Source organism: Balearica regulorum, chromosome 1, assembly GCF_011004875.1.
Source record: "Balearica regulorum gibbericeps isolate bBalReg1 chromosome 1, bBalReg1.pri, whole genome shotgun sequence".
NCBI lineage: Eukaryota > Metazoa > Chordata > Aves > Gruiformes > Gruidae > Balearica > Balearica regulorum.
Genome location: NC_046184.1, coordinates 184,531,223 through 184,543,369, shown reverse-complemented (window position 1 = coordinate 184,543,369; position 12,147 = coordinate 184,531,223). Strand labels below are relative to the sequence as shown.

At 40.6% G+C, this 12,147-nt stretch overlaps 1 protein-coding gene across 4 annotated transcripts in view; it reads left to right on the top strand.

The window, feature by feature from the left end:
* ELF1 (E74 like ETS transcription factor 1) overlaps window positions 1-12,147 on the top strand; it is an 88,086-nt gene that overhangs the window by 61,344 nt on the left and 14,595 nt on the right. For all 4 annotated transcript variants that reach the window (XM_075741751.1, XM_075741754.1, XM_075741752.1 and 1 more), the window contains 3 exons: window positions 5,040-5,147; window positions 5,754-5,918; window positions 10,811-10,894. In XM_075741751.1, coding sequence (XP_075597866.1) covers window positions 5,040-5,147; window positions 5,754-5,918; window positions 10,811-10,894 — 357 coding nt within the window. The remainder of the gene's footprint in view (window positions 1-5,039; window positions 5,148-5,753; window positions 5,919-10,810; window positions 10,895-12,147) is intronic.

Sequence of the window (12,147 nt, the reverse complement as noted above, 5' to 3'; positions counted from 1 at the left end):
TTGTCAATATTATGGGACTTTTAAGTGATTAACCGTCATGTAGCAAAGGGTGATTAACAAAATAAATTGGAGCATTGGCTTTGAATGAAGCTTTATCTCTAAAGGGAATATTGAATTTTGGGGTTTTCTGCTCTGAAAAATACAGGCGATAATGTTTTGTGCAGAATAAATTCTAGCCCAACTTGTCAGATGGCACAATTTGTTACACTTTATGTATCTTTCTAATGTAACTAATTACGGTTATAAGATTCATAGGAAGGAGGAACTAATTGGATTATGTAACTTCCTGAAAAAAATATAATTTTTTTTTTTTTAACTTTACCATGTCTCTTCAGTTTAATTTAGAAAAATAAGAGTTAATCAAACTCTGTCATTTTGTGGTTCACCTGTTCTGTTATTGGTTTGATCAGATAAGGGAAGCGGCTGCACTGAGACAGTTTGGGGGGATGAGGGAGGAGGGACAGAAAATTTGTGTTTAGATGCCCCATGTCCTAGTCTGTATCGGGAGCATGGAAATGTGCATTTTCATAGATCGATAATGGTGCTTAATAACCAGTTCAGAAGTTATTTTACAGCATTTTGATGTTCCATAGTGTTTAGTTTGTACTTTGGGCGAAGCTCTAGCATTCATGGCCCAAGCCCAGCTTGGTCAGGTAGGAGAATGAAGGCAAAGAGATGTTAGGTGCTGCAGTCCGGCACAAACCCAGCATCTTCGATGATTGTTTATGATGCTACAAAGAAATCCAAAGGATTAGTTGGGTGGAAACTGAACTTCAGTGTTAATCCGTAAGGATTTTGAGTTGACGAGATGCCAATTGTAAAAAAAAAAAAAAAGAAAAAAAGAAAAAAAAAGAGGGGGTAAGGTTTCAGTTACTTCATAAAGAAATCATTCACTGCTGCACGTAGCATCTGGTTAAAACAGTGAGCGTCTTTTCATACAGCTCCTGAATGAGATAATTTTCCTTACAAATTTTAAAGCCATATTTAAGAAAAGAACATGGAATGATATGTAGATTTCCCGAAATACCAGTTGTCTTAAACTCTGTTTTCCAGTGTCAGTTAACAGTTAGCTCAGAGTTGATATTAAAAAGCAATTGCTTAAATTTAACAGCCAGCTATTCTGCAAAAGGGGGCTCCGTCTGTGTTTAACGGATCTCTTGCTACTTTCAGCAAGCTTAGATTTCTTCTGACGTTACTTTGAGGCTCTGTGGTCCCTGTTTTTGTTGATAGTAAAACCAACACTGAATTTAAATACAGCTGTGGCTAGCACAGTCCTTATCTTGGCTCGGACGAGGACTTGCGTTGTCCGCTCTCCGGAGCTGCCGGCCACTGGGGAAGCGACAAGAGCGAGATGGGACTGCGGAAAGTGGTGTAAGGCTCTCAAAGATAGGCTAGGCATGAGTAGGGAAAGCAGGACTTTGGACTGAGGCCGGGAGCTCACAGCATGAGGCGTAGTTTTTCTTTCTCCAGCAGGTGAGCAGAGCAGAAAGCTGTGTTTGGGCAAGCCTTGCACTAACGGCGAGCGCTGATTCATAGCGAACCTGGATTCGCAGGAACTGCGCTGTAATTGGCGTGCAGATACAGAGGCTTACGTTTGTGGCTTGCTCAGATAAACAAGAACGTATAGAGTACCCTGGGAAAAAAATGAAGTTACTTTTGGGTGTGGTTTTCCTTTTTCTCCCCCACCCCCTTTTTCGCCCTTCTTTTTCTCCTTCTCCCCCTTTCTTTTTTCCTTTTTTCCTTCTTTCCTTCTCTCTTCCCCCCTTTTTTCCTCTTTTTTAATTTCTACCTATTTAAGATAACATTTGAAATCTGATGCTTCTCAGAAATGACCTCCACCACTGCCATTCTTCCAGCTGTGACTTTGCCAAAGTGTAACAAAAAAGCTATTTCATCCCAATTCTTCTTAAATTTGTGACTGTCATAACTGCCAGAGATTGGAATACCCTTTTGCAACATTAAGAGAAGAACTAAAATAACACACACCAACTTGCCTTTGGTAGTTAAGTTGGTTATCTCTGAGCACTGTCTCAAGTGATGCAAATTAGCTTCTTGCTGCTAGTAGGACAGACAGGAGCTTGATCTGCTCTGTGCAGTACCCTACACCTTGTTTGTGTTAGCTCTTGAGTTCTTCTAATTCAACTTGCTAACCCAGCAAAACCCAAAAAACTTTTCAGCCATTTTATAAAGCTAAATTATCTCGCTGCCTGATCAAAAAAAAGCGTGAAGCCTGGCTTGTGTTACGTGACAGGGGTTTGGATTACAAACCAGGGGCAGAGATGGGAGGAAGAACCACAGCCCTTGTTTTTTCAGTAACAGGGAAATACTCATTTGGCTCAAACCACCTTGTGAAGTCATAATCTAAGAAGAGGCCTGAAGGGTGTTAGCAAGGGCATTAATGTGATTAAGAAACTCACTTTTGCCATTCTGTATCTGTGGATAGACAGATAGCTGGCACTCCTTATGTTTTTTGAGAGTATCAAATTATATTTTATTTTATTTATGTGACTATAAGTTCCTTTCATTAGTCTTGGATATGGGTGGTTGATTTTTAGCCACATGGTGTAACAGCTGGCCACCTCTGCCTCACCTGCCATTACTCAGAGTGAAGAATTGACTGTGCTCTGTCACGTCAGTGCCTGAAAGCAAGTGGGAGGGTTTGCTCCTTGTACCGCTCTTGCTGAGGAAAGAGCAAACAGCAGCTGCTGCCTCCTCCCTGCCTGCAGCACTGAGAACCAGGGGTACCACTGCTGGATTTTAAAATTAAGTGGCAGCGTAAACCAGCCCTAGTCAATGGCTTCAGCTGAGCTGGATTGTGGCAGGTTACCTTCCTGTCCATTCAGACGAAGTCACAGCTGATGACAGCTGCTTTGGCAGTGCCGTGTGCTTATATTTAGGGTGACATCCTTATCGTGGTCTTCGTTATGCTAGTAGATGTTATCGAAAGTTCCCATCCAGATAGAACTAGAAGCGACCAAGTCAGCACTGCTGGGCCAAGCGTGAGCGTGCCTGCAGACTGTGTGGGCTGCGCTGGGCTCACTCTCCTCCTCAGCTGGCCGGGCGTTCCCTAGGGATGCTGCTGGGCTCTTGGGGCTGAGGGGCTCCACGGCTGAGCCCCTGAGCCTGCGAGCTGCACGACCAAAGTGTCAGCGGTTTGCTGCCCCATCTCGCTCTATGGCTTCCCAAGCCAGGTCCCTAGTCCATACTCAGTACCTCCCCTTTTCTCTTCATGCTGTCCTCCTCCCCAGCTCTGCGTTCCTCATTTCTTAAGCCTGTTTGGAGACGTCAGCCAGGAGGTGCAGATGCTTAACTGAGTGTTCGTGTAAGACGTGGGGTGGAGGGGGTCCTGTAGACAACAGGGTGAGTTGCTGTGCGGCTCAGGGGTTCCCAATGCCCAACTACTTTATTCTTTCTTAAGCCTGAGCCTCTGAGGCTTGGGGCATGGTAGGACTAACTAAGGTCAAGAAAGAATCCAGAAGGTAAGCAGGCTTCTCCTGAGCTCCATGTGCTGCCTGTAAATCACGGCTCGGTGGAGGACAGAGGGCTGATGTATGGATGTCTGCATTCATCTTTGCCCTCTCCTAATGATGCGATTGCTGAAGCTGTAAATATTTGAGGTGAAACTGGGCTTTTTTTGTTTGGTTGTTTTTTTAATTGCATGATTGTTTAGTGCTAGTGAGCTGGGTGCTTTGTTGTTACTGTGATATTTTGATTTTTTTTTTTACAGTATAGAAATTCTGGCATAAACCCCTTGCTTTCAGGCAAAGAAGAAATGTTCCAAGATCATTGCATTGTGTTTTATGGTGCATTTTTGCTTGCTCTGTCAGGGGTGTTTTTTGGTTGGTTTTTTTGTGTGTGACTGCCCCACCCAAAATTCCTCAAAGCTAAGCAGGGAGAGAGGGCGTGAAGCTGACTCGTTGCCAGACTGAGAAAGTAACTGAGGTTCATTGGTGTCCTAAGGAGGGGAATACTAATACACCCTTTTGTACTGCTTTTATAGATGCAAGTGAGTTCCCTAACATAGCTTCAAATTTGTGTGAAAGGGTAAGGAAGCCTGGCCTGTACATTTCCATCCAACAAAGAGTAATTTCTAAAAGAGTGTGTTAAACAGTTCTAAAGGTTTACAGTACCAAGTACTGGAACTAACATCTAACTTATTTGTCATGCTACAATTATTTTGAAAAAAATCCTTTGGTAAGGTACTCCTCCAGTCAAACCAATATTACCTTCTTGGACAGCTGTTATTTTGCAAAATGATACTTTATTGGATTTTTTTGGTGTGTAGCTTCAGGTGAGCTTAATTATAAATGAATGTTCAAGAACTTTGGATTTGTCTAATGACCACCCTTATGAGGTCAATGAGGGATTGTCTAGTAGTCAACATTTTTCAAAAGTTTGCCAGCCCGCTGTATTGCTTTTTGTGTTTTATGTTTGCTTTCCCATGTGTTCCTGGAACCTGCTCTCTTAGCCCTACCTCTAATCCCCATGGATTTGAATGGTTGAGGATTCAGTTACACCTTTAGATCATATACTCTCTAACAGAAGTTGTGGAATATTTTCTTGTCTGTCCTCCAGGCCAAATGACACAATATTTTTGGTGAGCATCTCTTAATTATGAAATTCACTTCTTTTGGACCAACGTAAGAAGAAAGTAGCAATATTGGGGGTTTAAATGGATACTGTCTGGAATATTGTTTGTGGTAGTGATATTTCTTCGGGTTCATGGGTGTTGTGTTTTAATGCATATGCTTGATCAGCAAAGAGAGGGGTTAGAAAGATGAGGCAGAAACAAATGGTTTGTGTTGGTTTTGTTTTGGTTTTTTTTAATACATACAATCTGAAGAATGTAGTGCATTAAATAAGTGAAATGATAGCAGTGTGCATTTTCTCCCCAGCTAACAGTTACGGCTCAGCTAATAGAAGACCGTGTTTACTACCTTGTTTTTTTTTTCTAGAAATGAAATAGGAATAAATATCATGTTAAGCTCTAAGTCCAGTTTGTAGCTTGTTAAGAATTGCTTTTTCTCTCTTGCTTTTAGTCGAAGCATCTTGTCATAATGGAGATGAAACAATGGAAACAATCGAGGCTGCTGAAGCACTTCTCAATATGGACTCCCCTGGTCCTATGTTGGATGAAAAAAGAATAGGTAAGTTTTTTATGAGAGCAAATCCAATCTGTATTTGCCTTGCTTACTTGTGAAAGAAGGAGGGATTCAGTGCAGCATGGTTGCATGGAATTGGTAAGATTATTTTGCTTCCAGGTAGACTTTACATACATAGTTTGGATGTCGGATATCCAGTGTTGTATGCAATGAAGGATTTCATTGCTATGCCAGTGTTGAACAGGTAAGGAAAGAATCAAACATTACAGAGGGAAAGGGCGAATGAAGTTGGATGGTTTAGATTGCAGTGTTTTGTTTGGCTGATAGAGGATTAGTCTGTTTATGTTGCCAAGATAAAAGAATATACGCTTACATCTGCAGATTGCCTTAAATATGAAAAAAAAATGTGTGATCACCAAATGTGCTTTTTGAGGGAGTGGGTTGTATCATTCAATTATTCTATTTTAATAGTGCTTCTGCTTGTCTAAAATGTCGGCACATATATTGCATTATGAATTAGTCTTCCATGAAGGCCTTAAGCGTCATATTTTTATTTTATTCTATATTTACATTTTTGCTCTTAAAAAAAAAAAAGCTTTTAAAAGTCCTTGTGGCTGTGTGAAAATATTCCTATTGTCCCTTTCCCTTAAGCAACTATGTTTGGCACAACTGAAGATGATGATATGGTGGCTCCTATTACACACGTGTCAGTCACGCTTGATGGGATTCCTGAGGTGGTGGAAGTTCACCAAGCCCCAGACCCTTACGCTGAATCACCAGAGACTCCAGAGTTTGAACAACCAAAGAAGAAAAAAGGTAAGATGCTACTGGAGAACAGCATCATGGAATAGGGGAGCAGTGAGCGGCATTCTCGCCTCCCCTGTGGGTGTCTGGAACCATTCTGAGTGTCAGGTCAAAATAACGGAGAGGGCTCAGCTAGAAGTACAGATAAAGTGTATTCTTACTGGCTAATGTGAGCACAGATACTGGTGCTTAGACACTAATGATGTTGGAGAAGTAGAAGTGATGGCTTTTATCCCACAGGAAACATGAATCTCTACTTGTTCTCTTTATAGTTTCCTCCTCAGAACAGAATTGCAATACAAGCTATAGAGCTTTTGTTATTGTGAATCCTGAAGTACTTTAATTAGCTCTTCTTTAGCTTCAACTAAAGATACTTGATCTGCTCAGAATATGGGATGAGAACAAGGAGGGGTTTTTAGCTTTTACTTCAATATGAATGATTTCATTTTAATTTTTTTTAAATCGCTGTATGCTATAGTAAGTGTTAGTCCCATTTGTGGTATGTAACATATACACAGCATCCACTGAGTGGTGTTCCATCGGAGTCAGTGCTGTGCCAAAGAGTAATGAAGTGGTGTTAGTCAGACCTTCTGCCCCTTTTTTGCCCACCCTGCTTCAGCGTGGACCCCATCAGAGGTCCTGAAGCTCATGTCTGCAGTGGAAAAGAGTCATGCAGTGTAGGCAGATGTGAGGTGCTGTTGCAACAAATTTTAAAAAAGAAAAGTAAACCAAGAGAGTTATGTTTCTGGAACTAATCCTAGGGCTGAATCAGAGCATTAGGACTCTCACAGGTTCCCCTGTGAAAAAACAGGGCTTCTGCTACCCAGTCATAGTCCTGCTGAACAAGAGTGCATTTTTGCCGCTACTTCCAAATGTTGGGAGTTGTTATCTGTGAGAGAGAGCATATCGGCCTGTGGAGATGTTGGGGAAGCCTCCTGAACCCTGCATGTGTCACAAGATCTGGTAGCGGACGGGTGTGGGTCGGGAAGTCTCTGATTCCTGTAAGAAAGCTGAACTGAAACTGCTGTGGAGGAGAGCTTTACCAGCAGCTGCCCCAAGAGTGCTGCTGGGGAAACTACCATGCTATGCACACTACTGCGAGATAACCAACCGTAAGAGGATTTCAAACTGATTTTTTTGTTTGTTTGTTTGTTCTTTTCTTCTTAACATTGGCTGCTATGTGGGTCAAAACAAGGAGCCGCTGTCTGCCAGACATTTAACCTCCTTGGCTTGATGCTTTCATACCCTCTTTCGTGTTGTGCTTCTGCTTACTCCCACTCCTTCCTCCTCCCTTGCTGGTTAGAAAAACAGTTACTTCGCAGCAAATGTGTGTGTTTGGTCTTGACACTTACATCAGATAGAAAAAATACTAGAAAAGATGCATCAGCCTCATGTCTCACTAACTACTGGTTTTCAGTGAAGTTGAGAATTCATGAGGTAGATGGCATGATCAGAGTCATGCTGAAGTGTTACTTCAAAGTGTCCAGGGATTTGTAAGGCATTGGTGTACAATAATTACTGCAAAATGTTATACATTTTGTAGTGTACTTTAGGATGACAAGCAGTGTATGTGGGACGTTCTTTTTGGTTTATGGTGGGTTTTTTTTTTTTGGTTTTTTTTTTTTTAAGTGTAGTCTGTTTCCATTCCTTTGCTCGGTTTTGTGGCATGGCAAAGGACCATGGTGATTCTCCCCTATCCATACCACTCGTGATTTTGCAGACTTCTAGCATAGATAACCCATCAGCTAAACTTACACCATTGCATCATGCAGAGCATTGCCAGCAAACTGAGACAGAATGGCACTGCCAAGTAGTGCTCCTCCAAGAAAAATGTTCTCCAGTAGTGATGAGGTGATTTAACTTCCTTTCCTCATGGGCCTTATTGCTGCAGCAGGAGAGCTGTATCCACCCATCTGCTCAACTTCCAAACCCATGTTCAGCATGATGTTTGTTCTCACAAATGTCTGAACACTGAGCTGCCGAATACAGATCAGAAAGACAGGAAAAACAAAGGCATGTCAGAGAAAGAAACTTGGAAATTTGCTATACTAATACCTTCAGTCCCGTTTTTGCTGTGGAGGTATCTGGCAGTAGGTGGTCACATAAGTTACATACATGTTATATTTTAGATACATACTATTTATTGTGTTTTTACATACATTATATTTCTTTAACAAAAACCACTGAAAACAGTGCAAGAAAATGTATTGAACTTTTTCTGGTGTGGTATAAAATATTTAATTGGGATGAGCATCTCACTGTCTAAATATCACATTAATTTGTAGCATGAATTTCTAACCTGAAATGTTTTTGCAACCATGGAAATAGGAAAGTGGGAATACCAATTATAAATTTAATTAGCTATACAAAATTGTAGTAGCCCCACATAAGGCTTAGCTCTTGCACATTCTTCATCCTTCCCCTTTGTAAAATTCTCTCCTAAAAAGGAATTTAGTGATGTGCTCTGAAAGGTAACAAATTCATGCTCTATCGAACCAAAGGAGGAAGTGTGCTAATGCTTAATGTGCTTTCAGAAAATATCTTCTTTTAAACAAAGGAAACATATCTTGTGTGTCTCTGTTAACTATGTTTTTGATGGTATCAGTCAGTGCCTGGAGATACAGCTCACAGGGTTGTCTAAACCCATCGTCTTAAGTATCTCTAGCCCAGATATAGAGCAGTAACATCAATACCTTTCTGTAAACAAGTTTCACATTCTTCACTGATTTCTAATTTTGGATGGGTTTTGTTCTGGTAGAGGATTCTCCAGATAGGATGTCCTGAAGTAGTCTAGGCTGAAGTAAGAGAGCCTAGCATTGCTGTAGCAGTAGTATTCATATTTGGTAGTAGCCGAGGTTATCCCTAATCAGAAGTGCATAAATTCTGTGTGATCGGTGTTTACGTTTCCTGAAGTTGACCGACAGTAGTTCAGTCATGACCTAATTGAGCCCTTATCCACTTCATTTTCTTATAAGACCTGACCTCATTTGGACACAAGGTAATTAATGACATCAAAATAACACTCCCCACTTCTTAATGGCATACATTTATACCTGTACCAGAGGAGAAACAAGATGAGCTACAGAGTCTTCCCGTGACAGAACTCTAAGGGTAGAAAAGTACTTGGCCAAAGTTACGCTGAGGGACTTCTTATGCAGTAGAAGCTGATCTATGCAAGAGTGACTTCATCTAGACTTTTTAGGGAAAACAGACATTTCTGAAACAAGTTAACGGTGAGTGGAACAAAGCTGCTAAAAGTGTACTCCAGTAGTTCTTTATCCTTTCATATGATGATATATAAAAAACCCCCAGTATTGTAGGATTTCCTGCCTCTCATCTTCACTCAAATCAAAGATGACATTACTGGTCAAGACAGTGGCTGAACTTTGTGTCCCATCCTCAGTCATGAATCCTGTCTGAATAGAAGCAAGAAGATTAGAGTACTCCAGGCATTATTAGAGTTTCCTCACTGTAGCGCTCTCAACTAGCTGTCCCTCCTCCCTCATGCCCTGTCAAAAAAAAAAAGGGAGAGAAAGAAAAAGGTGCAAAGGTGGATTTAGGGAGTCTACTAATGTCGAAAGGTGAGTGCTTAAGCCAGTGTTTCTTACGACTTTTTTGTAGATACCTGGAAGTCTAGAACAAAGTAGATGGTGCAGGTTGGCTCTCAGCATTTTTTTTCAGAGCTAGTGAAAAAACCCTCACTCTTACTCTGTAGCAGAGCCATTTTCTTACTAAAACAGCCCCTAAAAACAAAACCAAAAGTAGAATGTTACAGTTTATGGGACTGCACAGGCCTGTTGGTCCTGCCTCCTTAGAACATAAACTCTTTGGAAATGCAATAAATAGGAGATACAGGAGAAACATATTTCTAGTTCAAGTAGCATATTGTTCTAACTAAAGATCTAAAGAAAAATATTTTTATTTTTCTCTGAGTCCTGTGTCTGCTTGGTCTATTCTGCCTCTCAAAAGAGCAAAGGTAGTATGTGAATAATTTAGGTATTGTCAGTGAACTAAGGGCTCACTGCAAAGCCTGATAAGAGAAATTTTTATTTCATAAGAAAGTTCTGAACGTTTCTGAATAATTACGTTACCTGTAAAAGTTACCATTGCAGGGAATGAGAACTATCAAAAGAATAGGTTCAAGGTTTTATATTGAAAAATACTTCAGGATGACTTACATTTTTTACTACACTTATGTTTAAATAGTTGATTTCTCAACATTTGCAAATGAATGCTCTTCATTCTTGTTACTGGTTGTAACTAAAGTCTTGCTTTCAGTCTTCCTCACCAGATAGAGCCACCATGACTTTAAAAACTGGTGTTTTTCAGAACCTGTTACTGGTTCTGCTGGTCTTAAACAAACAAGTGACTTTCCTTTACCTGTAGCCACTGTTGAGGAAGGTGTAAAAGACAATAGGACTGAAAAATCTTTTCTTCACACAACAGTACAATTTGCTGCTGGCAGTGGAGACTTCCAGTCTATCAAATAAGCAGACAATCTTGTTTTCTCCCTAAATTCCTGTTTGGTGATGAGTGAACAAGATAGTGCTCTGTATTTTATCTAGCTTTTCCTGTTTAAACTCTTGCCCACGGTTAATAGCTTATTCTTCTCATCTCATCTGTTTTAAGTGCTCTTCAAGAGTATCTAAAAAGCCACGGAAATTTCCAATGTACATGCACTTTGAAAAAGTGAGCAGAATCTTTACTAGAAGTACACTAAGAGTATAGGAGGTGCATTCCTGTTGTAGAAATTGAAGAAGTTCAGCACAAAACTGAGCTCCTAACTTACTAGAAATTGAATCCTCTCTGAATTGGGGAAACAAATCTCTTCCCTTTTTAGGTCCTTGTTCTTTTTTATTTCCTTTTTTTTAAGTTGCAGTTGACTTACTGGTGGTTCATTTCAGGGAAGAAGCCAAAACCATCTCGTCCCGAGTCCCCTACCACAACTCCAAACATATCTGTGAAAAAGAAAAACAAAGATGGAAAGGGTAAGTCAAAGACTTGTCACTGAAGTTTTTAAAAGAACATTGTTTCTGAGTGACCTGTAAAAAGAAAAAGTTCACTAGTTCTCTTGTGCTGTAAGACCAACTCTTAGGCTTGGGAGGTGGTTAACATTTCATCGTAAGGCAAGTAAAAAAATAGTGCACAAGTTTTCTTGGTGAAATACCCAGTTCCCAGGGAGAATAATATATTTGTCACTTTAGTTGCAAGGGTTCTTGGAAACTCTTCAACCCCACACAGAGGCTGCTGCTTTTTGAGTGAAGGCTTGGGGAGCTCTTTGCATTGTATTAGTATGGTTATTTCGACAGATGATCTTTGAAAATGTTTTCTATCTGTCTGTGTCTAATTCTGCATGAGGAGCTAATCAAGGCTGCCAGCTGGCAACAGGAAGTACCAAGCCCTGAATTTTGAGGAAAGTTATAATGCAGCTTGAAGACTTGGGCAGAAAACTTGGAGTTTTGATGCTTCTTCCATTTCTCCTGTATTTAAAAGGAAGAAGGAAAATAAATACCACATAACTGATACAATAAATCATTTCCTCCGCTGTTCAGTAGTGCCTGTCAGTTTCTTCAACAACTCGGTTGCTTTGCTGTTGGGTCCAGCGCCCGTGCCCAGGCTGGCGTCTGAATGGCAGCCTGATGCCCTGACCCCCACCGCATTCTGCTGCGCTTGGAGTGAGCTGGAAATGAGCCTCCCCTGTGTCACCACGAGTGCCTGCATGCATGCCCGGGGACTGATGTGCTTGCATGTGTGTAATACTTGCCAGGACAGAAACCCAGCCAAACCTGGAAGGTGGTGCCATAAGAATATCAGGCTCTCTTGAAATCAGAAAAGTTGCAGCACTGACAAATGAGTTTTTTTGTTGTTTTTTTTTTTACTTTTGAAGAAGGATTTTCTGCAATAACAGGGGGAAAAAAACTGTTGGCAAGCAAATCTAACAGGTTGATGCCAGCAATTTGGAGTATGCATTGTTGCCTTTTTTTTTTTTTTCTAAATTAAAACATGATTTTGAAGTAAAAATGAAAGAAGAGTATCAGAGGAACCTCCAAGTAGTGCTCAAATGAAATAATAGAAAATATTAAAGCAGCTAGCCACAAAATTGAAAGGCATAAGAGTCTAATGTTTCTGTCGATGATAGCAGGGATACACCATATTTCATACTCGTCCATTGTTACAAAATTGCTAATTCAGAAGGAATTAAAAAGGAGCGTGTGGCCTGAAACCACTGCCTCTTACAAAA